Source organism: Eubalaena glacialis, chromosome 11 (genome assembly GCF_028564815.1).
Source record: "Eubalaena glacialis isolate mEubGla1 chromosome 11, mEubGla1.1.hap2.+ XY, whole genome shotgun sequence".
NCBI classification, from domain to species: domain Eukaryota; kingdom Metazoa; phylum Chordata; class Mammalia; order Artiodactyla; family Balaenidae; genus Eubalaena; species Eubalaena glacialis.
Genome location: NC_083726.1, coordinates 88,625,981 through 88,652,187, shown reverse-complemented (window position 1 = coordinate 88,652,187; position 26,207 = coordinate 88,625,981). Strand labels below are relative to the sequence as shown.

Here is a 26,207-nt window from a genome sequence, read left to right as displayed (position 1 = left end):
TTTGTGAGTTTGTCAATTAATGCCATATGGTAGCTTTTGATTGCACTTTGTATCTCACATATATTTTTATTGTATATTTTTCATTTGTATAGATTGTATAAACTGCCTTTACAGATTATAACCTAATATTATATGCCTTCAGCTTTGCAGAATGGAAATCAGTTTGAGATGTGGTCCTATGAAGAATATGTTTGCATGAAAAAAAAAGGAATAAAAATCTCTAAAAAAATGAATACAGAAGACAATTCCAACAGAAGAATGAGAAAAGTCTTAAGCAATAAAATTCAAATTTCCAATCAAAATATATGAAAAATGTTTATTACCACTGGATAAAAAAGATATAAAATTGATGAAATATCATTTTTGTTGTGTTTAAATTGGCAAAGATTCAAATAATAATAATGGCAAGTATTGACTAGGGTAACTGGAAACTCTCATATATTGTTAGTGGAAATATAAATATAAACACTTCCTGGGGAGACATTTAGAAATACTAACAAAAAATCTTTAAGAGTTGCCATTTGACTAATTTTTTTAAGAAACAACTTAAAAAACTAATCTAAACAACTTAGATTTCATGCTGGCTCCTCAAACTTTTTGGATGTAGGAACTTAAGCAAGGCCAGACAAGTCAGATCATTGACTTTTCATTATCCTGCATTCTAAACAGAGGCATAGACTTATTTATTTGCTTCTTCTTAGGAGTTGTATTTTTTTTAAACAATGACTCTAGGTACAGAGCATCTGTTTTATCAATGATTATGATTTCCTTTGATTCATTGCTGTGTTGATTGCCTAAAACTAGTTGCTGTATGTATAATCCTTATGAAAATATTTTTGAAAATCTGAGGTAAAACAGAACCAAACAAAATAACTGGTATTCCCAACTACTGAATCACCTGCTAAGTTATTTATACGGAGTTTTTGCAGATGAAAAAAATGTAGCTAATATGTGTAAATGGCATTTACCTCTCTTAACAGTTGACTAATGATTGTTTCATTATACCTTAATGGAAATAATCCAGGACCTTCAGTTTATAATTTTGTTAAAATAATGGTATGTATTAAGTGAGGTTTTTAAGGTTTATTCAGTTGCTCCAGTTACTGAATTATTGATAAATGAATTACTCTGCTCTCTAATGAGTGCCAAAAATAATGACTATTAAAGAAAGACTTAGCAACATAAAGGTCTCAAAATTAAATCTGAAAAAGATGTTTTCTTCAAAGGCAAGAAAACATAATTTATAATCACTTTATTTTTCAAAATACATATGAAACAGTAAAATTATATTTCAAGTGCTTTTCCTTTTTCTTTTACAAAAGTAATCTCATAAACTGTACACTTCACAACGGCATTGAGGTTTCATTGTTTCATAATTCATCTGAACCTAACAAATATGTTCACACATTTTAAAGAAGACGTAAAAATACTGAAATGTGTAACATCTTTTAAAGGTGGTTGCAAAACATTTGTTCTAAGTAATACAATTATATGCTGTCAAATTTCACAAATGGCTGGTTACCATGTACAAAAGCCAGAAACATGAATTTCAAAAGATTTAAAAAGTTTTGTTCTATAATACAGAAGTCAAAGGTTTTGATTTGAACAAAGGCTACATATTATATCACAAACTTCAGTTAAAAAGCCACCCTATGAACAATGACTGAAGAATACAAAAAAAATCAAATATGATGGATCCAAATTATTCAATGTCATGTATGAAATGAAGAATTTTCATGGATTCTGCCAGTTTAGAATAACTGGCAAATATCTTGGAATATTCATTCGTGGAATCATCATATTTACAGTGTGAGATATTTCTATTTGACTTCTTCATTCTTCATTCTTCAGTGAGGATCTCACTTCATGTGTTCCATAATTTATCTATATTTTGCAGATGAACACAATCCTTTTTCTCAATTGGAAGGGTCAATAAAAAGTTAATGACTTAAACTTGAGTTGGACTTTTTGTTTATAAAAAACTATAAATGCAAATATTTTGTATATATAATTGAAATCCACCATCCTGTACAGTAAATAGGGATCCTGTGCATAGCAGATGCAAATCGCAACAAAATTTCTGAAGAAAATGGTCTATTTTTACCCTTTTATGACAAAATCAGGCATAGTTTGTTCTTTGGAGAGGGTATTCATGACCCAGTTGGACTTCGAAGAAATCATCGTCAGTTTGAGATAAAAACATTTCCACATAAATACTATCTGCAGCTTTAGATCTATTAAAGGCAAGTCATTTCCAGTGTTTCAGAATAGATAAAAATAGGACTATTGTAATCAATTCTCCTTATAGAAGTGTATTTAAATCATTACAAGCATGAAGAAACCTATCTTTTCTCTCATATATCTTCTACTTATTTTTTCAATCACCATTTCTAATATCCAAAATGTTTGCATTCAATAAATCTTTAAGTCCCACCTCAGCCCTTAATTTAGTGCTTTCTTTTTAAGGTCTCTACAGCATGATATTATCATGCTATTAAGTCAAACCCTGGTTACCAATCTTCATAATGAACAGGGTGGAAATAAAAACAATTTTTTGCTTTGATGAGAAAACCCTTGAACTGAATACTAATTAATTGCCACTGTTCAAATGCACATCCTTTTGGTTAACTGTAATTGCCAGATTACAGGTATTACCAATGCATCTTTAACTAAATTTCTATTCACTTTAATATAAGATTGAACAAATATAGGAAAAGTCTTTTAATGAAATAGAAAATTCTTACCTTAAAGAGTACCACTGAATAACATATTGGAAACATTTAGTTTAATTAGCTCTCTTTCCCATATAAAATAAAAACTTACTAGTTTCTTTTAAATAATGGGTCTTAGTAGGTTCAGATAAATCATATCCTGAGCCATATCATTGAGTAACTATTAAAATGCTATGTCGTGGGTTTTTTGAACAGTGTTAGAGAATTTACTTTCTCCTAAAAGTTAAAATACAAAGGTGGTTTTTGATTTTGCATTCAATATCTTTATTTCCATATGCTTTAACATCTGCATTTAACTGCCATTTAATTATATAGATTCTTAATTTAAATTATTTTACTTTCCATGCTTTTGTATCATTTCTTTTTGGCAGCGTACAAACTACAAAAGTTTAAATCAATTAAAGTGCATCAGAACAACCAGAGCTGCTTCAAGAACAGATTTAGTTGGAAGAAGAATGATTTTCTTAAATCCTCATCACCTCTAGTTTTCTTTCTTTCTTTTTTTTTAATCATCAGGTAATTAAATTACTTGGTCATAATTGCAACTAAAGTGGCAAAAATATCATATGGAAATCCATTCCATGAAAATATATCTGAGATGATATCAAATATTGTTTTTAAAGAGGCAAAGAAATAACAATGTTTTCAGTGTTAAGATTTTGTGTCCCTTTATTTGCAATAGTCTCTGACTCTTTTGATAACTCATTCTGAAATGAGTTATATTTTGTTTCATGGATAATAAAAGTTGAGAAAGAAGTGAAAGTTTGGAGTTTTCATTTTTGAAGCAATTAATCATTAAATTAAAGCCTTAAGAGACTGATAGTTTTTATTGCATTTGCAATTTTAAAATAATAGACATTACAGAAGAATAAACACAGGTGTCAATTAACTATCACAACCAAATAGGTTCAAATATATTTTGCTTTTATCTAAAACCTGAGTCAGTAGCAATCAGTTGTGAGCTCCCTCCAGTAACTAGAACATGCAATCACTCCCAAAAACTGCATAGGAAAGTAGGAGCTTGGTTCTGTGTTCTCATCTCTAGTTCCCTGGCACTAGTCCTGATGATATATTTTACTGAACTATGAATGTATTAACATCATAAGTTTTATATGTAAAATAAAGTACCAGAAACAGGGCGGGCCTGACAAAAAAATTAAAATTGTCCATAAAAGTATTAAGAAACTAGGGTAAAAAAAGCATCAGCTGTTCAGATTTTTGTGAGAAGATTATATACTCCACAAACATTAATAATTTTTCATACTCAGTTTCCTCATTCACCTGATTACTTAGTGAATCAGGTAAAATAAATAAATAAATAAACAAAACAAGAAACAAAACCAAAAAGAACATCAGTGTTGTTATGCTAATTAATCAACACTTGTTCCTTTTTCTTAGATTTATGTTTGGCAAGTCCCTGAATAAGTCCCTGGAATTAGGTATTCATTATATACCTGAATTGTAACTTCATAATGTGTCAGTGCTGTCATTAAAATGTGGTGTTCCACACAAATTAGTGGAGGATATCTGTAACATCAAACCTTATTTTAAATACTGAAATGAAAAACATTCCATCTTCAACCACAGGTAAAAAGAGGATAAGTTATGTTTGTATGGATGCACGACTGTGCAGAGTGATGGTGTATTGTATTGAAAATGGTAGAATTACATTTTTATAATATGAACTACCATTTTAAATGATGCACGAAATCTGAGTTACTAATTTTCCCTCAATCTCTCAAAGATTAACAAATGCTCAGTCATGGTGAGTTTATTCTAATCCTTAGGAAACATTAAAAAAAAAATTACCTTCAACACTTAATCTACAATAGCCATATTAACGTCTCCTGTTTGGCTGATTGTTTGAATTTTTTATCATAAACATTGACTTTTTCTCCATAGGAGGCAAAGAAAAGCATGAATAAAAAGCCCTTAAAATATATTTTCAGGTGAAAATAATTATTATACTAAGGAAATAGAGTTGCTAATTAATTGTAAGTTGCAGCAATACCTGTAAACAATTGTCTCCAAATATGTTATTTTATTAAGAGTCTTCCCATATGACAATTTTATTTTTCAGTAAAACAAAGACTTACAAAATGGAAGTGTCATCCTCATTCTGTCTATAGCAAGTGGTTCTTTTAGGCTTGATAAGGTAACCAGGTATGTCCAACAGGTTTCTTTAGTTATTTTAAATTAGAAGATGTTAACCAGGAATACTTGTTTTCATTAAGATGGCACAAGCATTTTTGAAAAATTTTAGGGAACTGGGTTTGACTTTAAAATGTTAATGTGTAAAATAGTTACATCTTAATAGTAATACCATCATATGAGAGATGCCAACATACAAAATTTCAAGATTTTTGAAACTTTGTATTTTTTAATATTTAAAAATAAAGGATTTTACTAAAATCAAAACTTTGTAATTGCTGATAAAATTTTCTCATTCTGATGAATATGTTTTTATAGCCTACCTGCAGATTTTCTTGCTTTTCGGTTCTTTTTTGGGGGGTGGGGTTTAACCTTCTCTCTTGGGATAAGCTTGAAATATGCACTATCCATGGTACACATCTCAAAAGTAAGGTTGGGGTTATTCAATATAGATACATTCCAATAGGGTCCAGAAACAAGACAATAAAAAGTTGACATGATTTAAAGGAATGTTGTTTAAATGTTCAAAAAACATTTGCATAGTTTTTACGACTAGTGACCTGATCCTTGATCCTTATGAAGGCAAATGCCTTTCACAAAAGACTGTGGGTCTGGGCCTTAAGAATTATTTATTTATATTAAATGTTCAAGTTGTATTATTTATGGTATAGTTTTATAATTTGCTGGAAAATGTCATTTTTTTCTTTAAGAAAATACCCACTTCTAAAGATTACTTCTGTTTGAGTTTAAAAGTCGCCATTACTGTGTACAATCCAAACGACAATGAGCACAGACGTTTATTGTACCTTTGGTGTCAGTATGCCTATCAGAAATACAGGATCTATGTGATAGCTTTATGTCACAAAATAAACATGTCACAGTACTTGAGAACCTTATGAAGACTTATGAGTTCTGATTCTATTCACTTAGGAATACTAATGCTACATTTGAGATTAAAAATAATAGAATTTTTTAAATGTCAGTTAAATAGTGCTACAGATGTTTGAACTAATGTAACTTTAAGACAATATAAAATAGTAGCCCAAATAGCTCAATCTCCATTTTCCAGCTACTAAATATTACTTAAGTTTATACTCAAAGAGGTTCTTCAAATTATAGTTTTTTTCTCTATATATTAAAGAACAAACTTGAAAGAAAAAGTTTTGAGTTTAACAGAGCCGAACTTCACCAAGAAAAGATTTTGTTGAGAATGAAAGAATATATTATCAGATAAGTAATATTAATTTGATTATTCAAGGATTTAATGCTGTGAGTAAAGTTCAGAATTTCCCTTAAAGTGTATATAGAACCATGTGCACAACTAGAAATGAACAGTTTTAATAAAGTCAAAAGCATACATATGTGACATGTGCTTCTTTATACAATAGCAGCATTAACTGTATTTAATTTTAGATAAGTATGGATTATTTTCAAAAAATGTATTCTTTGCTTATGCAGAGAATTTACAACTTAATGAAAACATTCTTTGTGCTAATTGGCATATGACACAAAGAATAAAAAGCCTTATGTAAGGACCATTTGTGTTCAAGTAAAATACATCAAGATGTCCAAAGTTAATAAACAGACAAAAAATGTAAATAAAAATTGCACATCGTTTGTTTCATTATCAGGATATATTTTAAATGAGATCAAATCTTTCACTTTTTTTTTTTTTTGATCTGATGAGTACACGGTCCTGGGTCCTTATTATAATGGTCTTATTTTGAAAGCATTATGGTGTGGAAGGTGGTTTGGGAGATGCACAGGATCCTTGACTGTCAAAACTAGTTGCCCGGCCAGGTAACTGAAAGATAATAATTTCATAATATATGATCTAGTGTAAAAAATAATAAAGTGGGTAATTGTTGTTACCTTTTAATAGTGAATATTCACCCCTGATATGCAAGCCTCTGAAGAGAAGATATACATAACTCCCCATGCCTTTCAGAACTCACCTTCTCAGGTATCATGAGGGGACACAAACACCTAACAAAGATGTAGGTAGAGCATGGTACATAGATGGCATGCAGAGCAACTGTAGATTCATTTCACATTCTATCACAGGCTTTTAGTTCTTATTGTAAAATAACTAATGGTTTACTACAGTCGGGGGCAATTGCTGGGTAAGAACAAGAAGGTTCAAGACACAAGAGACTGCATTCCACTTGCTCTAAGGCAGGAGGTGATTTTTATAGGAGCAATTAATGAGATGAGAGGGACTGGGAAAATGGGAGCCATGAGTGATAAAGAATAATTTCTCATGGTCTTTAAATATTATGTGTATTTTAAAAGTTTAATTACAACAGAATAAACTTTTGTATCTAGGTAGAAGTAGCCAGATTTTCCAAGTGATGCTTTAGTCTCCTCTTACCAACTTACTCAGCTCTTTAATAATTGTTCCCTTCTCGTTTTAATCCCTGCTGTGGCAACAAAACATAATTACACATGTACCACTTTCCCACAATTCAAAATCCAGCCAGTTGTTAGGTCTCCAGTCCCTATGTTCTGTTTGATCAGTGAATGTAGATACAGGAGTTGGAGAAAAGGAGCTATTTGCTAGAGAAAGTATATTTACATAATCTTTTTGGCCCACTTGTCCTCTGATAGTCAGCTGCTAGAAAAATACATCTGGGATATTCTTCTGAGGCCCATATTGTAGCTAATTCTTCCTATATATTCTACGATGACTGAAAAGTATTCACATGTTCTCAGACACAAACACATGCCTATTTCATAGCTCCTCTTCATCATATAAATGTATAACTTCTAATTAAACAGTCATAAGTATAATATGCCTAGGGTCATACAACATCTGTCCTTTCATTAGTTAAAAGTTGTTGGTCACATTATCTCACTTCTCCCTACATCATTCCTGTGAACACTGTAGGGGTGGGCATTTCTATTTTCATTAAATATGGGAGAATGTAGCTGCAGACAGAGTACGTGGTCTGCCTAGGATTAGACAGCCAGAGGAGCAAGGGTTAGACTCCATGTCTCCCTTTAGTGTGGTTCTCTGCCCAGAAAAATTTACTCTCATGTCTAGATTCTTAGATTTAATATTCATTTTTCAAACTTTACATGAAAACAAAGATGAGAATCAGGAAAAGGATAGTAAAGCAGTAGAGTATACTTTAGACAATACACATTGTTGAAATGAAACAACCTTCTCAGGACTCGTTGAGCTATTACTTAGGGGAAAGTGTTGTGTGAATGTGCATTTGCATGTCTGTCTGTCTTTTATGATTTACATTAAATGATGAAGTGAGGTAAAGATTTGGAACATTAATATAATAAAGCAGATATCTTATCTATGATGACAGTTCACCTCTGTTGTCTGAGCATGTGCTGTTTATACAGTGTTCATCGAATTTTCCCTATACTGTCTTGAGTAACACAGCCAAGGTCCCATTTTTGTGACTAAGCTGAGCTTAGAACCAGGGCTCACTGACATTTAATTACACTGCTCTGTCTCTCCTATTCACCCCTGTGCTTAGTGACAGAACAAGAAGCAGAATCTTATCCATGGGAGAGATGGCAATGTATCCTTCACTTACTATGTGGCTATCATAACTTTTTATTAAATTGCATAAATTCCACCCTCTGCCATACATTCTTTTATCAACCTGCATTACCTCTCAGTTAATCAGGTCATATAAATGATTTATTTTGAGACTCTTCTCTATTTATTTATTTTGAGACTCTTCAAGAGACTCCCGCAGTCTCTGACAACTGCCTTCATGGATAAAAATCCTGATAGAAACTGGTATTGATACTTCTTCTGGTTAATATAACTATTAATATTAGTTATAATTAGAGCAAACACTGTGCCATACTCTGTACTAAGCACTTAACATTCAGCATTTTATTTAGTTTTACTCTATGAGTTTACTGCTATTACAGAGTGTAATATGTAGTCACACAGCAGAACCAGGTTTTCAACTCAGGCAAAAAATATTTTTAAAAATCTGTGAGCCCTTTTACTTCCTGACCAGAGTCAGTGGATGTATATCTGTCCCCTTACATAGATGAGCTGTGTTAGGTGATAGTACCCCTATTTAGGGATTCTGGAGAAGTTTAGGTGAGGTAGCTGTTTTCACAAAAAAGAAGCAGGAAAATTCAGTTTCCAGTAAGTAATGAATTTACTTGGTTGCTCCACCACTCACTGATATAAGTTTTCAGACAATGCAAAGAAAATAATAGGCTTGCAGTTTTTATGGGCTTACTGTAAAGGAATATCAAACTCAGAAAGTTTAATGGTTTTTAAAAACCAACAAGGCACACAGAACTTTTCATACTGGATGATAGAGTCTGCGGGACAAAAGCAAGAACAATATCTGTTTAAAAAAATAGGTGAATATATAAAACATTAGTGAAGTGTTAGCAGATAAATAATATTTAAGCAAGAAATAAAGAAGAGAGTAGATGTGAGAGAGTCCCAGAGCTTACCTCCAGCAAGGGGTGCCAATGTGTTATTGGTTTTCGGTGATAGGCCAGCATTTCATTCCAGTGGTCTCGCCCAAGACCCTCAGCGTCCAGTCCTGTTCTACACACTCCTATGACTTCATTGTGTCCTACCCTATGATTTGGAGAATATTTTACATTCATTCCAACATTCAAAGATAAGTTTCACACACCTTAAACAGAATTTTAAACTTATGATTAAAAGAGTAGATTTTGTGGTAGGTTCTAGATAATTTTACATATTAAACTACTTCAGATCAAATGAAAAGTCTTAAGTAGGCTAAAATCTACTAAACAGGATCAACATTCAAAAATGAATCTGTAAAAGGATCACACACAAACCATTTTAGTGCTCTGTAAATTGAGAACATTTCACAATAATAAGAATAGTGTGAATGAGAAATGCCAGCTGGTCCTTACCTACATGATGAGTTTCTTTCTTGGTAGCAGACCTATTAACTTTAAGTGATGTAACTCTAATCTCCTTCTTTCCAAAAGGTTTAATGTTTTATAATGATGCCTACATTTCTTACCAAGAGCTCAATACCTGCTTTCTTGTATAAATGACCATAATTAATTGATTCTAAATGATATGTCAGTGAACATTACTGCTTGTATTACAATTAAACAGGGCAGGGCTACATTTTGAGCCATGGCATTTGACTTATTATTGCATAGTACCAGAGCATACTGAACAACATTATTATTTTCTATTCATGCCTTGTTTTCATAGCAACAAATCAAAATAATAATGATAGTTAATATTTTTAAGAGCTGTTATGTGCCAGACACTGTTCTAAGTAATTTAAATGTACTGACTCACTTAATCCTCACACCATGACCATGAATATCATTATCATCATCTCATTTTACAAAGAAATTAAACACCCAGAAGTTAAGGGACCTGCCTGCCTTTGTACACTTAGCAAGAGACAGAGACAGGACTTGAATCAAGACAGTTGACTCATGCATGCATATAGTAAGCTGCTTTCCAAGAATGGAATGGAATTTAAAGGCATTTTCTTGAGGATTATTTTGACATACATCTATCTATAAGGAAAGTTTTGAGATGATTTTAGGACATTTCATTACTTTGTTCCTGTCACTGATGTATTAATAGATATGTAGGCTTAGTATCTTTTCTTTTAATATGAAGTTTCCCAAAAAAGCATATTTTAGAAATAACTTTTAATCTTTCTATTTTATATATTGTCAGGGTCCATTTCCCTAAAATTATTTGGGTGACGAATGCTCAATTGTATCTACCTGCAATCTATGCTGTGAGAAATCAATAGGAGTAATTTTTTGGTAAAGCAGAATAAGGGCTTCTGATGAAAACATTACAAGATTTTTAGAGTTTGCCATTTCAACTAATTCAAGATTTCTCTCTCTCTCTCTCTTTAAATTGTGTCAACTTGTTTTGTAAACTGTGATGTAAACTAATTTCAAATAGATGGTATAAATCATTGTAGTTTTCAGTGCTTCATTTTTCTAGCTCTCATCCAGAGGATACCATTTTTAATGTCTCTATGTTATAGGGTCTTGGTTACTGCCATTTGCATAATGATATAATATAGACACTCTTTGAATATTTGTGTATGTGTATTCTGTCCCACTTGTGTTATCATTAGACCAAATAAGACGTTGTCTATGTGCTGATAATTTTGTAGGTTAAACATACAGGATTCCTTTCTGAAAGTCTTATAAGTATAAAAAGCAAAACAATAAAAAGAAGTATATAGCAAGGACCAAATAATACATATACACCTTTAGTGGGACAAAAGTTCAGAGGGAGAAGAGATTGGTTAGCCAAGAAAGACACAGAAGTGGTGCCTTGAGCAGGGCTGTAAAGCATGGGTGAAATGAGATACACGAGCAGGGCAATATTTCAGAAAAGGAAGGAGTGGGTGCTGCAGCAGGAAGAAGCTTCAGAGTTTCACTCGGGAGTTTGCCATTTATTTTGTGAAAGGAGAAGTAATCAAAGTGTGTGAACTGGAAGAACTATCCACAAAGCAATGATTTAAGACTGGTGTGAAAGCCTCAAGGCATAACGCTATGGACACTATTCACCTTCCACTGTTAATACTCACTGCTCACAGCTGCACGTTACACTGATGTTTTACAAATGGAAAAGTGAATCTCTAAGAGATAACTTGCCCTTTCACACTGCTAGTTAATGATAGAGCTCAGTATCATGATATTCATATTCCAGCCCAGCTGGGAAAGCAAAATACGTTGATTGTAATTTATGTTGTTACTGTAAAAAGACTTCACAAAAGTGTTTCCTATAATGTATCCCATTCTTTCACCATCCGCAGGTATCCTGTCCTTCAACTTAAGAATGATGTCTTTTGGAAAAGAAAAAGGATAAGTAATAACATAGAATAAAATTAATTTTGAATGAATAATTTTTATTCATTCCAGTTTAAATTAAAACTCTTGTAGCAGTAAATAACCTGAGAAGGTGAATTTGGTCTGCATATGACTAAATGTAGCTGTTATTCAGTGAGTAGAGGGATGAACGTACCTGTCATAATCCATGACTGCAATGGAGAGGCTGACCTGGTCCACATTCTCCGGAGGGATATCAAAAATAATGGCCTCATTGTACACAGGGTTTAGAGTGTTTTTCTTTGTAGTCGTTTTCCTCTTTTTTAATCTTCGACCCTCACACATCAGAGACACTTTGACATAAGGATCTATCATGGGAAGGCAATTTTATTAAAATGAAAGTAATAGTACAAAGCATAAATAAAACTGTGGTTAATTGCTACTAAATAAGAAAAGTGATGTATTAAGCCCTTTAGTATTACTGGTTTTAAATTCAAATGGCATAATTGGGGGTAATAGACTCTCTAGAACTTCTTACTGAATGAACTAGAAAATAATTAACTTGATCACTGTGTTTAATACAACAGAGAAAACGCACTAGTTTATCAAGAGCCAGTTTAAACTATAATGTGTCTTTTAGTCACAGCTATTTGAGGACATGTTTTGTCCCAAGTGATTTCTAGGGAATGTAATCCTAACAAGTAAAAATAATTGTATTAAAATTAATTTCCTTCAAAATGATTTAGAATAAGAAGACTAAAATTGGGCTTCCCTGGTGGCGCAGTGGTTGAGAGTCTGCCTGCCAATGCAGGGGACATGGGTTCGAGCCCTGGTCTGGGAAGATCCCACATGCCGCGGAGCAACTGGGTCCGTGAGCCACAACTACTGAGCCTGCGTGTCTGGAGCCTGTGCTCCGCAACAAGAGAGGCCGCGATAGTGAGAGGCCCGCGCACCGCGATGAAGAGTGGCCCCCACTTGTCACAACTAGAGAAAGCCCTCACACAGAAACGAAGACCCAACACAGCCAAAAATAAATAAATAAATTAATTTTAAAAAAAATTTAAAAAAAATTGTAAACTTTAAAAAAAAAGACTAAAATTTATGAAAGAGCAACATTGTATCTAGATAAGTATATATAATCACAGTGAATTGAAATTAGCAAAAACTATGTGGGAATTGTCTTGAATTGTTGGAAAAGGTATTAAACTTAGAGGTTCCATTTTAGTCATAGTGCTTGATAAAAAGTTTGGATTGCAGAAATGATCACTACAAATCATTTATTAAATGTTCAACAGTATACAGTGAAAAGGTGATATTTGGTTTACAGATGTTCTCAAGGAAGTTTCCTCATGTGAATTGTCTGTATAATGCCAACTGGAAAGAGAAAATTTTAGTCGGGCTATATTTTTATGGGCCAAAGAGGTCAAATAATTGTTAACAAGTTCTGCTCTAGCTGACTGATCTCTACTCTCTTAACCCTTCCACCTTAAGTAGAAAAACTGTTACAATATTATAGAAAATTATACAATATTTATCAAAAGTTTCTTTAAAAAGCCTTACTTTTTGTATCTTTTTATAAAAAGGAGGCATGGTTTTGGGAGGGGGTATTGACATTGGGGTGAGTATGCTAGGTGGTCAAAACAATCAGTGTCTGCTCTACCTTCATTTTTTTTTCATTATAGTTACCCTCCAACTGTAGCACCACAACCATTTTTTCTCTCTTTCCGTCAGTGTAACAAAGTAACAAAACTTATTTCCTTAGAATAAGCCAAAAACATGGCAACATTAATTTATTTGAACAAATGACTGAAATGGATGATTTTTAGGCTCTAGAAAAATGTCCCTGCATATTTCATAAGCATTTCTATCAAGAGGCAAAAACACATTTTATGGCTGGAAATAGGGTATATAGAGGAAAACAAGGTAAAAGGGAAATGTTCAATGGCTGTTTCCTATTTATTTATTTATTTTAACTTTTTATGTTATATTGGAGTACAGTTGATTAACAATATTGTGTTAGTTTCAGGTGTACAGCAAAGTGATTCAGTTATACATATACCTGTATCTACTCTTTTTCAAATTCTTTTCCAATTTAGGTTTCCCATAATATTGAGCAGAGTTCTCTGTGCTATAGAGTAGGTCCTTGTTGGTTATCCATTTTAAATATAGCAGTGTGTACATGTCAATCCCCGAATCCCTATCTGTCCCCCCCCCCACCCTTCCCCTCTGGTAACCATAAGTTCATTCTCTAAGTTAGTGAGTCTGTTTAAATAGAAATATAGATCAATGGAACAGGATAGAAAGACCAGATATAAACCCATGCACCTATGGTCAATTAATCTATGACAAAAGAGGTAAGACTATACAATGGAGGAAAGACAGTCTCTTCAATAAATGGTGATGGGAAAATTGGATAGCTACATGTAAAAAAATGAAATTAGAACATTCTTTAGCACCATATACAGAAATAAATTCAAAATGGATTAAAGATCTAAATGTGAGACTGGAAACTATAAAACTCTTAGAGGAAAACATAGGCAGAACACTCTCTGACATATCACAGCAATATCATTTTTGATCCATCTCCCAGAGTAATGGAAACAAAAACAAAAATAAACAAATGGGACCTAATTAAACTCAAAAGCTTTTGCATAACAAAGGAAATGATAAATAAAATAAAAATGAAAATACAACCCGCAGAATGAAAGAAAATATATGCAAATGATGTGACCGACAAGGGATTAGTCTCCAAAATTTACAAACAGCTCATGAAGCTTAATATCATCAAAACAAACTGCCTGATCAAAAAATGGGCAGAAGAGCTAAATAGACATTTCTCCAAAGAAGACATACAGATGGCCAAAAGACACATGAAAAGATGTTCAACATCACTAATTATTAGAGAAATGCAAATCAAAACTACAATGAGATATCACCTCACACCAGTCAGAATGGCTATCATCAAAAAATCCACAAACAATAAATGCTGGAGAGGGTGTAGAGAGAAGGGAACCCTCCTACACTGTTGGTGGGAATGTAAATTGGTAGAGCCACTATGGAGAACAGTATGGAGGTTCCTTTAAAAACTAAAAATAGAGCTATCACATGATCCTTCGATCCCACTCCTGGGCATATATCCAAAGAAAAACATGGCCCAAAAGTATACATGCACCCCAGTGTTCATTGCAGCACTATTTACAATAGCCAAGACATGGAAGCAACCTAAATGCCCATCGACAGAGGAATGGATAAAGAAGATGTGGTATATATATACAGTGGAATATTACTCAAAAAAGAATGAAATAATGTAATTTGCAGCAACATAGATTGACCTAGAGATTATCATACTAAGAAGTGAAGTAAATCAGACAGAGAAAGAGAAATATCACATGATATCGCTTATACGTAGAATGTAAAAAAAAGATACAAATTAACTTATTTATAAAACAGAAACAGACTCCTATTTACTTTTCAATGTTTTAATAATAGGAAGTATGTTCTAAGGAAGAAGCTCATTTTTGTGATATAATTCTATGTATGAGCTTCCAGGCCTAGGCCTCTCATTAACAATGAGAACGAGTCCTAGTTTATTGTTTGCTACCCCCATCATGTCTCTGATGACATTTCTCTACTAGTGACAAGGATAATTTACTGGCTTCTTAGTTGATTCACAAGGCTGTTGTGAGAATTAATGAGGTGATGTTCTCAAAACATGCACTCCCCCGATGAGAAGTTTCATATAAATAAAAAGTAGTCTTGCACTTAATTACAACTTTGATGCTGTTTGCTTGTCTTGGAATTTGGTTCTCTTTTGATACATGGTAGAAAGAGTAAAATAAACAATAATTTGCAGAGTGTTCTGTTTAAGTACTTCAACATTTACTTACCTATGACCTTTTTACCAAAATGAATGTGGAATTTATTTGCTTTCTTTCTATCCTTATATTTCAACTATGCATTGCAAATTTAAAAAAATGAATAGGAAATTCATGACATAGTTCAAAAATGAGATAGAGAAAGATGTGCACTGAGAAGTCTCCCTCTCATCTGTCCCCATACCTCTCCACTAATCAGTTTTTGTGTATCACTCAAGTATTTCTTCATGCAAATATTAGCAACATGAATATATATTCTAAGATTTCTCATTCTTACAAAGGAGGGAGCATGATATCCATATTTATGCTTGTAGCTCATTTTTTATTCACTTAGTATACCCTGGAGTTCTCTCTACATTAGAACTGAGAGTTCCCTCATACTTTTTGTGATGCAAATTTAGTTTATTTCTTTGTTCTGAAGAACCAAAAAGTTATAGATTCTACTCTCCACGTCATCTTTTACTATATCTCCACTACTATTTCTTATTTGTTTAATTCAACAAATGCTACTGAACTCCCTACTCTGTCTTTATCATTTTTTCTTCCACAGAGCTGTGCCAGAGTTCACTTATTAACTTACAAATAACCCTTCAGAACTGTGGTGATTTAAATGAAAGGATTAAAGAGAATGATGTGGTTTTACCTCTTTAACAAAGTTAGCACAAGAGAAATTTCCTTCAAGAATATCTTTAAGAAACTTTAAGGAGTATTCATTTACTTTATTATTTCTTTCACTCCCTGTTGTTGTCCAAATTTTTAGTTAGAAAGGTGGTAAGAAAGCAAATGCAAATAGTGGTCTTGGAATGTTATTTCTTTGCAGATCAGGTGAGGGAGATAAATTCAGTCTAAATATGTCTTCCTAGGACTCTTACTTGTAGAGTAACACAAGTTTAAATTGAATGGCTTAAAGTCCAAGGATATTCCTTTATAAGCAACTGACAAGTTGGAAGTAGGGAAGTGTATGGTAAATAATGCATTTTTGAGAAAGAACTAAATAAGTAGAGAAAGAAATAAAAATAAAAACCGAAGTTCAAAGTCTATCTATTTGATAATACTTTTTAAAAATTTCATAATGATAATGTAAACTAAAGAGGTGTTTGGAGCACTTTATTTGGTAATCTCTTTTTCTACTTTTATAGTGTCCCATGACAGACAAATGAACTCAGTAATTCAATAGCCATATATAACTTTGGCTATGTGGAATATTTTATTTGGGAATGTACCCACTAGCCAATTGTGTGCATACCTGATGAGCCGGTGATATCCATAGCTTTCAGATTTCTGCACTTGATGACTGTCAATGTCACACGTCCAGCAGTTGGCAAATAACAAAGGGAAAACATGATTTCACCCAGGTCTATACTTTCCTAGAAAGGCAATTGGTAATGTTAGCAATTTCAAATACCAGATAGTGAAAACAAAATATAATAGAGTGAAAAGTCGCTTTAGTGGAATATTTGAATGCCATTTTAAATTGTTTTATTGAGGATACAGATTGCATTGCAAAAAAGCTGTAATAAACAGAGTAAAAAAAAGAGTATATCCCGGTTGCTCATTTGATATATCTACTTGTATTTCTAACAGAAATCTCAAACTTAATACAATCAAAATCAGACTGCTGATTCTACTCATTCCCAATCATCTTCTGAAACCAATTCCTCTGTCTTCTTTCCAAAATCAGGAAATGATATCATAATTCACCCAAAGGCTGGAAGCAAAAACCTAGCAGTCACTTTCATTCTTCTTTTTCTCTCACCCCTAACACATCGAACCATGTCTTGTCTACATTATCTACAAAACATATACGAAATTACTGACTTTCTTTTCAGCTCTATTACTATCATTGAAACCAATATCACTTCTTGCCAGGATTACTTCAGTAGTCTCTAAAACTGATCTCAGAAGCAAAGTGATCACTTATGAAATGCAAATCACATTATTTCACTTTCCTGCTTAAAACCATCTAAAGGCTCACAACTATATTGGAATAAAATTCAAATTCTTTACCTGGGCATATAAGTGGGGTAATTATAAATCCTGGTAATCTAGGAAATTCCAGATTTATACCTACTGTCCTGATATAATTATTAAGAACGTCTCTTTCCATTATTAAATTTGTCTTTGTTTAGATAATGCATTACAAAGTCATACATATAAGGAGGCCCCATGTGATCTGGACCCATCTATCACTCTATTAATCTCTTGCCTCTCCCTCAGCTCACTCTTATGCAGGCACAAAAGCTTTTTTCTGTTATTCAATCGAATGACATTTGTTCCTGCTTTTGACCTTTGCATTTTCTTTTTCTCTCTCATATCTTTACATGGTTGACTCCTCTTCACCATGTAGGACTCAGCTCAAACAACATCTGTTCAGTGAGGCCTTCCCTCTTCCTATCCTATACCCATCCCACTCACATAACCTTCACATTTTTTTCATAGCACTTCTCATCACCAGAAATTATCTTTTACATTTATTTTTTGTTTCCCCAATTCCAATATATAAGGTCTAGGAGAGCACGGTTCCTATCTGTCTTATTTTTATATCTTAATGAAGGTACATAGCTGGCTCTCAGTGCAGTTTTTGAAGAAACAAAAGGATTATTAATTAATCTGGATTAAAACTGACCTGCTTTGTTTCATTAGTAAAGTAAAACTGTCCACAGTACCCTGGTATAGATAAATTTGCTGTCAGTGGCTGCATAGATGGTGGACAAATGAAAAAGAGTGTGAACAATGCACATTTAGGATGCTTCTCAAAGAGTTGTTTACAGGAATTAAATCAAATTATTCCTGGTAAGAGCTAGAGGAATCGGGCTCCTGGACTTCAGACTATACTACAAAGCTACAGTAATCAAGACAGTATGGTACTAGCACAAAAACAGAAATATAGATCAATGAACAGCATTGAAAGCCCCGAGATAAACCCATGCACATATGGTCACCTTATTTTTGATAAAGGAGGCAAGAATATACAATGGAGAAAAGACAGCCTCTTCAATAAGTGGTGCTGCAAAAACTGGACAGCTACACATAAAAGAATGAAATTAGAACACTCCCTAACACTATACACACAAATAAACCCAAAATGGATTAAAGACCTAAATGTAAGGCCAGACACTATAAAACTCTTAGAGGAAATCATAGGCAGAACACTCTATGACATAAATCACAGAAAGATCCTTTTTGACCCAGCTCCTAGAAAAATGGAAATAAAAACAAAAATAAACAAATAGGACCTAATGAAACTTAAAAGTTTTTGCACAGCAAAGGAAAACATAAACAAGATGAAAAGACAACACTCAGAATGGGAGAAAATATTTGCAAATGAAGTAACTGATAAAGGATTAATCTCCAAAATATACAAGCAGCTCATGCAGTTCAATATCAAAAAAACAAACCACCCAATCCAAAAACGGGCAGAAGACCTAAAGAGACATTTCTCCAAAGAAGATATACAGATGGCCAACAAACACATGAAAGGATGCTCAACATCATTAATCATTAGAGAAATGCATGTCAAAACTACAATGTGGTATCACCTCACACCAGTCAGAATGGCCATCATCAAAAAATCTAGAAACAATAAATGCTGGAGAGGGTGTGGAGAAAAGGGAACCCTCCTGCACTGTTGGTGGGAATGTAATTTGATACAGCCACTATGGAGAACAGTATGGAGGTTCCTTAAAAAACTAAAAATAGAACTACCATATGACCCAGCAATCGCACTACTGGGCATATACCCTGAGAAAACCATAATTCAAAAGGACACATGTACCACAATGTTCATTGCAGCTCTATTTACAATAGCCAGGACATGGAAGCAACCTAAGTGTCCATCGACAGATGAATGGATAAAGAAGATGTGGCACATATATACAATGGAATATTACTCAAACAAAAGAAGAAACAAAACTGAGTTATTTGTAGTGAGGTGGATGGGCCTAGAGTCTGTCATACAGAGTGAAGTAAGTCAGAAAGAGAAAAACAAATACTGTATGCTAACACATATATATGGAATCTTAAAAAAAAAAAAAGAAGGTTCTGAAGAATCTAGGGGCAGGACAGGAATAAAGATGCAGACGTAGAGAATGGACTTGAGGACACGGGGAGGGGGAAGGGTAAGCTGGGACGAAGTGAGAGAGTGGCATAGACATATATACACTACTAAATGTAGAATAGATAGCTAGTGGGAAGCAGCCGCATAGCACAGGGAGATCAGCTCAGTGCTTTGTGACCACCTAGAGTGGTGGGATAGGGAGGGTGGGAGGGAGTCACAAGGGGGAGGAGATATGGGGATATATGTATACATATAGCTGATTCACTTTGTTATACAGCAGAAACTAACACAACATTGTAAAGCAATTATACTCCAATAAAGATGTTTAAAAAATAAATAAATAAAATAAAGTGACATCCTTCAGATAAAAAAAAAATATATATTCCTGGTAAGACAAACTGTGGTAGATTTAATATGGGGGGAAAGAAGTCTTTATGCCTCCAGGTCCATAAAACTGGTTTTTAAAAATTCTTCATGAAGAACTATTAACATTTATTGGACTTATCCTTACAGTTTAGGTTCTGATTTATGTAACTCCCATTTCTTTATTCATGATCTAGAAGTAGTAGAGCCCAGCAATTAAGAGCATAAATTTTAGAGTCAGTTAAACTTGAGTTGATTCCTGTTTTCTACTTCTTGGCTGTGAGCTCCTAGGAAATTTAATTAAGCTTTGAATCTCTGAGACTTCATTTTCAGATTGAGGAAAATGCCATCTCCACAGGGGTTTTAATCATTAATTGAGATAATGTAAAGTCCAAGGCACACAGTGTCTGGCATATGATAAGGCATGCTGTTTTGTTCATTGCTGTATTGCTATCACATGGAGCAGGGCCTTACACATATCAGGTGCTCAGTAATACTGGACAAGTGAAAAAAATTAATAAAAAGAAGCATTATTTTTTGAGAAAAAATACTAAGAAAATAATTATTTTAAAACAAAAGTATATCCAAATGTGTCTCCTCTGGGCTGTTTGATTGCTGCAGATCCAAAATAGCAAGAAAGATCCAAAAGGAGAGGTCTGAGAAAAAACAGGAAGAGTACAACCTCCTTCTAGTACTCATTCTTTTCATCACCAAGTAAATACTGAGTATTATTTGTTAAGTGCACTGGTAGGTGCTGTAGATACCAAAATAGAAATGGCATGATTCTGCCCTTGAAGATCTCAGTTGAGGAGGAAGAGAGTAGGCTATAAAGGGCTAAGAAAAGAAGTCTGAATTTTATTTTTATCTGATTCTTTATTTCTCTTTCTCTTTTTCCAAGTGTTTCTTTAGGCTCAATCAATGGACTGAAGTTCTCTGTCTGGTATCCATCCTTCTTTCCTTTACTGGACATTTCACCTCCCTGGAACTATCAATCAGAGTAGGCATATTTTGTTGAAAGCTGGTAAAATTTAAGGAATCCCTTTATAAATGTAGAACAAAATACCAGTTCCACCAAGAAACATGGTGGGGATGGTGATGGAGAAGCTAGGAAAGAAATAGGAGACATGATCTCAGAGATGAAATACTTAGAATTCAACAGAAAATGAACTATATATAAGCAGAAAAAAGTATACAAACAGAGACATCTAAAGGGATTAGTAAATACAACATTTTCACATGTCTGACTGATATGGTTTTATTTTTACACATCACACTATCTGTAGAAGTAATTTTTCTGTTTCTTTAGATGTAGCACATGTTTACTGGATGGAACAAAGAAAGTTTGCTGTCTTTGGTCTCATCTCTCAAAGATCCTTTCTATGAATTCAGTTGCAACATAATTTTGACTATTAATGAGTATTGGCAAATATAAAGAGTTTAAACTGGGGAGTGACCAAAGAACTAGCCCAAATAAACTGAAAGCAAAGAGCATGATTAAAGGACATATCTGAGCAACTTCGTATGACAAGCTAGTTGGCTTTTTGTTACTGCAGTAGTAAGAAATCTACTTAAATATTTAAATTCCATATAGTCAGGAGTTTTAAGGAAACTAGAATGAACTGAGTAGGGAAAATTAATGTATAGTATGCATGCATAATAACTGCACAAAAATTTGAATCTTCATTAGAATAATTTTTTTCCTTCAGGAAGTATGAATGTGCAAGAACTAAAACTGCCTACATATGGAAAAGGGCAAAATACTCTCTAGGGTAAATACCAATATTCTTCAACTTTTTAAATCTGGAAGAAATATAAGAGATAATTATGAGAAATGAACTTAAAGAAGGTAAATGGCTGTATGACCTTTAAAAAGGTCCCGTCACAAAAGTAACATCAGAACTCCAGATGTTGGTGACAGTTTTCTGAGCTACAATGTGCACTGATTTCAGTACCCACCACTGAATCTGTCCGTGTGTTGATAGCCCACCTCCAGGGATGAGGTTGAGATTTATTTGCCTCTGTCTGCCCCAGATCACTGCAGTTTATAAGGAAAGCCTTAGTTTCAACAATCTGAACCCTCTAATGCCCAGCAAAGAACCAGGAAATAAACTGAAAGGTCTCTGAACATACAGCATAAATATAACAAAGTTATGCAATAAAATTCTCTTATATAAGGAGACTACATCTTCTCTTATTCAACACCCATTTACTATTATTTTAGACAAAATTCTAAGAAGAATGTTTACTTGGTATATCAGTCTATAGCAGTTCAAAACACACATGTGAAATGTAAAGATGGGGAAACTAACAGCACTAGGTCTAGCAAAGGCAGAGATAAATGATAGCCTCAAAGACACAAAGCATATAAAAAAGAAACAAATACTGTATTCTAAAAAGGATAGTAATCTAGAATCATTTTGTATCAAGGGTAACTAACACTAATAACTCTTCAGTAACATAAAAATGACACTTTATTACAGACTTGAAGAGTAATTGATGTTCAAAATGATGACTGAGTCATCAACCTAGGGAAAATTATCCTATATGTTTTGTTTAAGAATGTAGAGAAGTGTACACTATTTTTTAGAGTTATTTTTATCCAAAACCCTTAAAATGTTTGAAGTGATAAGTGGCTTAAAATGAGAAAGGCTTTGAGTTTCTGAAAATTTTATTTATGGGTAATCTCATTTACTGTAATTCGATATAAAAATGAAATTCCCATATTAACCTTTGAACAACTTTTGTGCCTTTGGGCAAATAATTATTTGAAAGCCTACTATAAAGTCTAGGATATCAGATTTCATAAAATTTCTTTTGAGTAGGACGACTTTTATTTCATTCTTATACACACCAATGTAATTGGTGAAACATTCACAGTGACAATCTTCTGAATCCATATTTGGAAAAAGGGCTCATGAAAAAAAGCTAACACTGAGGTTAGGTCAGGGACTATATATTTGATTTCTTCAACCTGGTTCCACAGACATAGAGCTGGGGAGATAAAGATCATTTTCTGATGACTGGTTACAGTCAGCCTCACAAACATATTCATAGTTATAAAGTTTTTGCATGTACTGTCTCTTCAAAATTAAAATAAAAATCATTGGAAAGATAAATTGATATGCAAATAGTTGCATTACATATCTTATTTCAGGACTAACTGAACAAATAGTGAGCTCAAGATATGGAGAGGAGGCAGTTTAAAGGCTCAAAAACTAGTGATTATAATAACCAGGGGAAGCACTCCTGGAGGGAAATAATCATTACATCGGCGTTTGAAAGATTAAAAAGATTGGATTTTACAGGGAAAAAGAGGAATGAAGCTCTATGTATGTACTATGATTAATACTCAGAAATAAGAATGGGCAATTTATGTTGAGAAATATGGAGTTTGGTGACCTGTTGGGGGAGGTTTAAGGCTAGATGTAGTTGGCTTGGTGACTTCTCTGGGCAATAGGGATCCAAAGATTTTGGTAATATGAAAGACTGGGAGCTTGGCAGAATGGAAATGGCATAGGTTCCTGAGTCAGAAAAGCCAGAGTTGAAATCCTATATCTTCCATGTACTACTTCCCAAGCACATGGCAAAAATACATGACCTCCTTTAACTTCACTTTGATCATAAGTAAAATGGGGATAATAACATCTGCCTTGTAAGGTAGGTATCATGCATCTAAAGTGCCTGGCATGAACAGACACTGAAAAAAAAAAAATGATGCTAATGAAAAGAATAGTTTAAAAAACATTTCTTTATTTTGAGTAGGCTAGATTAGGATGGAAAAAGACAGAAGAGAGGGGTCATTGAAATAAACAAGCATAGGAAGGTGTTGGCTGAAGACAGGTTTGAATTCGGAGATATATTTGGAAAAATCACCAAGACTTATTAAAAAAATATTTAAATGAACAATTGGTTGCCATGGTGACAGCAGTCATCACATCCACCTAGCACCCTAAATGCAGCCTGCCTTCCTCATTTCTTGGTTGGTAAGAAAACAGATAGTTTTCCTCACATTGTTAAATGATACGTTATTGGCTAAAATGAGCTTCTTCATTAAGTTACTACATTACTTCATGAAATGAAGCTACAGTGAAATGAAGACCCAAAGTGGGTCTGCTGAATTCAAACTACAGTAAAATACTTATTTCTCTCTGACCCACACGTCCCATCCACCTGAGAAAATCATGGAACTTAACCTCAATCAATCCATTTAACCCCACTTGGCCTCAGTTTCTTTGGTATAAAATGAGGGTGTTCAAAGAGATAAACTAGTTTATTTTCCAGCTCTAAAACTTTGTAGTCTTAAATACCAGTAAAATGAGGATAAACAGTATACATAGCTCAGATATGTTCAGGAATGTATGGACAGGCCCTTTTAGTCTTCGTGTGCTACAGAGCTGGCAAAGCCTCGTTGGAAAGACCAGAAAGGATCAACTGGTGCTAATAGCTTGATTTCAAGTTCAAGAATAAGTGGTCATAAAACATGGCTATCAATTAAATTTCCAGACAATGTGGCTTAGATGAGGAAGGATCCAATCCTTAAGGCAGAGAGCATAGGGTTGATTTGGTTGGGGATTCGTGAGAAAAGACCATACTGGACAATGAATATGCAGTGTCATTTATATTGTCCCCTGGCTCTGCTAAAAATTTCAATCGGATTGTGTTTGACTCTCTGATACGTGTTGGACACACAGGACCTACAATACAGTCCATATTCTTCAACATGACACATGTGGTCCCTAACAATTTGGTCCCTATGTTTTTTCTACCTTCATTTTACAAATTTCTTGTTATACACAACAAACCCCCAAACTCTGCACTCCAGCTGTATCAAATACCTCATCAATCTGTAAACATTCATTCATTTATTAGCATGCTTGTGTTAATTGAGAACATCCAAAATGGAACACACTCTTCTAGTCATTGAGGGAACACTGATGATCAAGACAAAATTTTCCTCCTCATAGGGCTTACATGGGATTTTAGACAAGTCACATAACTTCTCAGAACACCACACAATTAACTAGGGGACAAACTGGAATAAAAACATAGGTCTGCACGATTTTAAAGTACATTTTTTAAATCAGTGTTGTAAGCATTTTTAAGAGGGATTCTTAGGTTCTAACTATGAGAATAGAGATGAAAAATACTTTATTCTTCCCATGAGGATCTAGGAGGACTTCAGAGGTGGGTGACTTTTAATCTGAATCTTGAGGAATGACTAATGGTAAAGGGAATTAAAAATAGAGGGAGCAGCATATAAAGAAGCTGTGGGTTGAGGCTTTGAAGTATCTAAGCATGATCAGAAGGTAAACAGAGATCACTGGCTCAGGATCCCTTCTCAAGAATACTTACTCAGATCAACCCAGATTTTCTCTGCAGTCAGGATGAGATCCATTTTCATGGCTAATAACAATTACCTGGAGAGGTTGCATTTAGATTTAAAGGGGATAATATACAAAGATAATGTATGCCACGGGTCCAGTTTGCAGACTGACACATAGTAGATGCTCAAAAAATACTATTTTTTCTTGTTTATAACAATCTTTCTAGGGTCAGTGACTGATATAAGGTTGATGCTCAATAAAAAAGCATATTGAATGAATAAATCATAAAAGTATCAGGCCAGGTTATGACTTCAGGGACAGCAGGGACATCTACTGTTTGAAGAGCTGAAGACTACTCAGTAATCAGAGATCAACTGAACAAAGACACTGTTCATGAATGTTGAGGGCTTTGTGAGTGAAACCCCTAGAAGTGTGCAAGGGCATGTCTATATATGGCTCAAAACACTTCTGAGCCATTTAAAGGTACACTAAGGTTTGGGGAGCTGAAGTTACATGATACTTATCTACTAGTTTTATTGAACTTATTTCTTTGTAGATCCCTCTATGCTAGTGTGATCTGGTATTATGTTTGCTATAATTCTATAGTGCATTGGAATTTCAGAATTAAATGTATCCCTAAGGTGGACAAATTGCTTCTTTTCTTTGTACATCTGGCCATCTCTTCCACTCAGCCAACACAAGCAGTCTAGTGACTATGGGAAGCAAACGAGAAGGAGGAAGAAGCTGTTTGAAAGAATACAGTTAGGGAATGTAATGAACATTATAATCCTTTTCCAGTTTCTAGCCCACTTCCCTCCTTTTCCTCCAAAGAACCAAAATTTTCACACAGCACTTCCTCCTTGCCCTTTCTCTTTATCCCAGTGATTCTGATTAAACCAGATTCCATCATGCT

The 26,207-nt window shown here is 33.8% G+C and overlaps 1 protein-coding gene across 1 annotated transcript in view; it reads right to left on the bottom strand.

The window, feature by feature from the left end:
• Positions 1-6,615: 6,615 nt before the first annotated feature.
• SYT10 (synaptotagmin 10) overlaps positions 6,616-26,207 on the bottom strand; it is a 75,217-nt gene continuing 55,625 nt past the window's right edge. The window contains exons 4-7 of the mRNA XM_061205292.1: positions 16,797-16,917; positions 11,872-12,043; positions 9,330-9,459; positions 6,616-6,687 (exon numbers count right to left, since the gene is read on the bottom strand). Coding sequence (XP_061061275.1) covers positions 6,616-6,687; positions 9,330-9,459; positions 11,872-12,043; positions 16,797-16,917 — 495 coding nt within the window. The remainder of the gene's footprint in view (positions 6,688-9,329; positions 9,460-11,871; positions 12,044-16,796; positions 16,918-26,207) is intronic.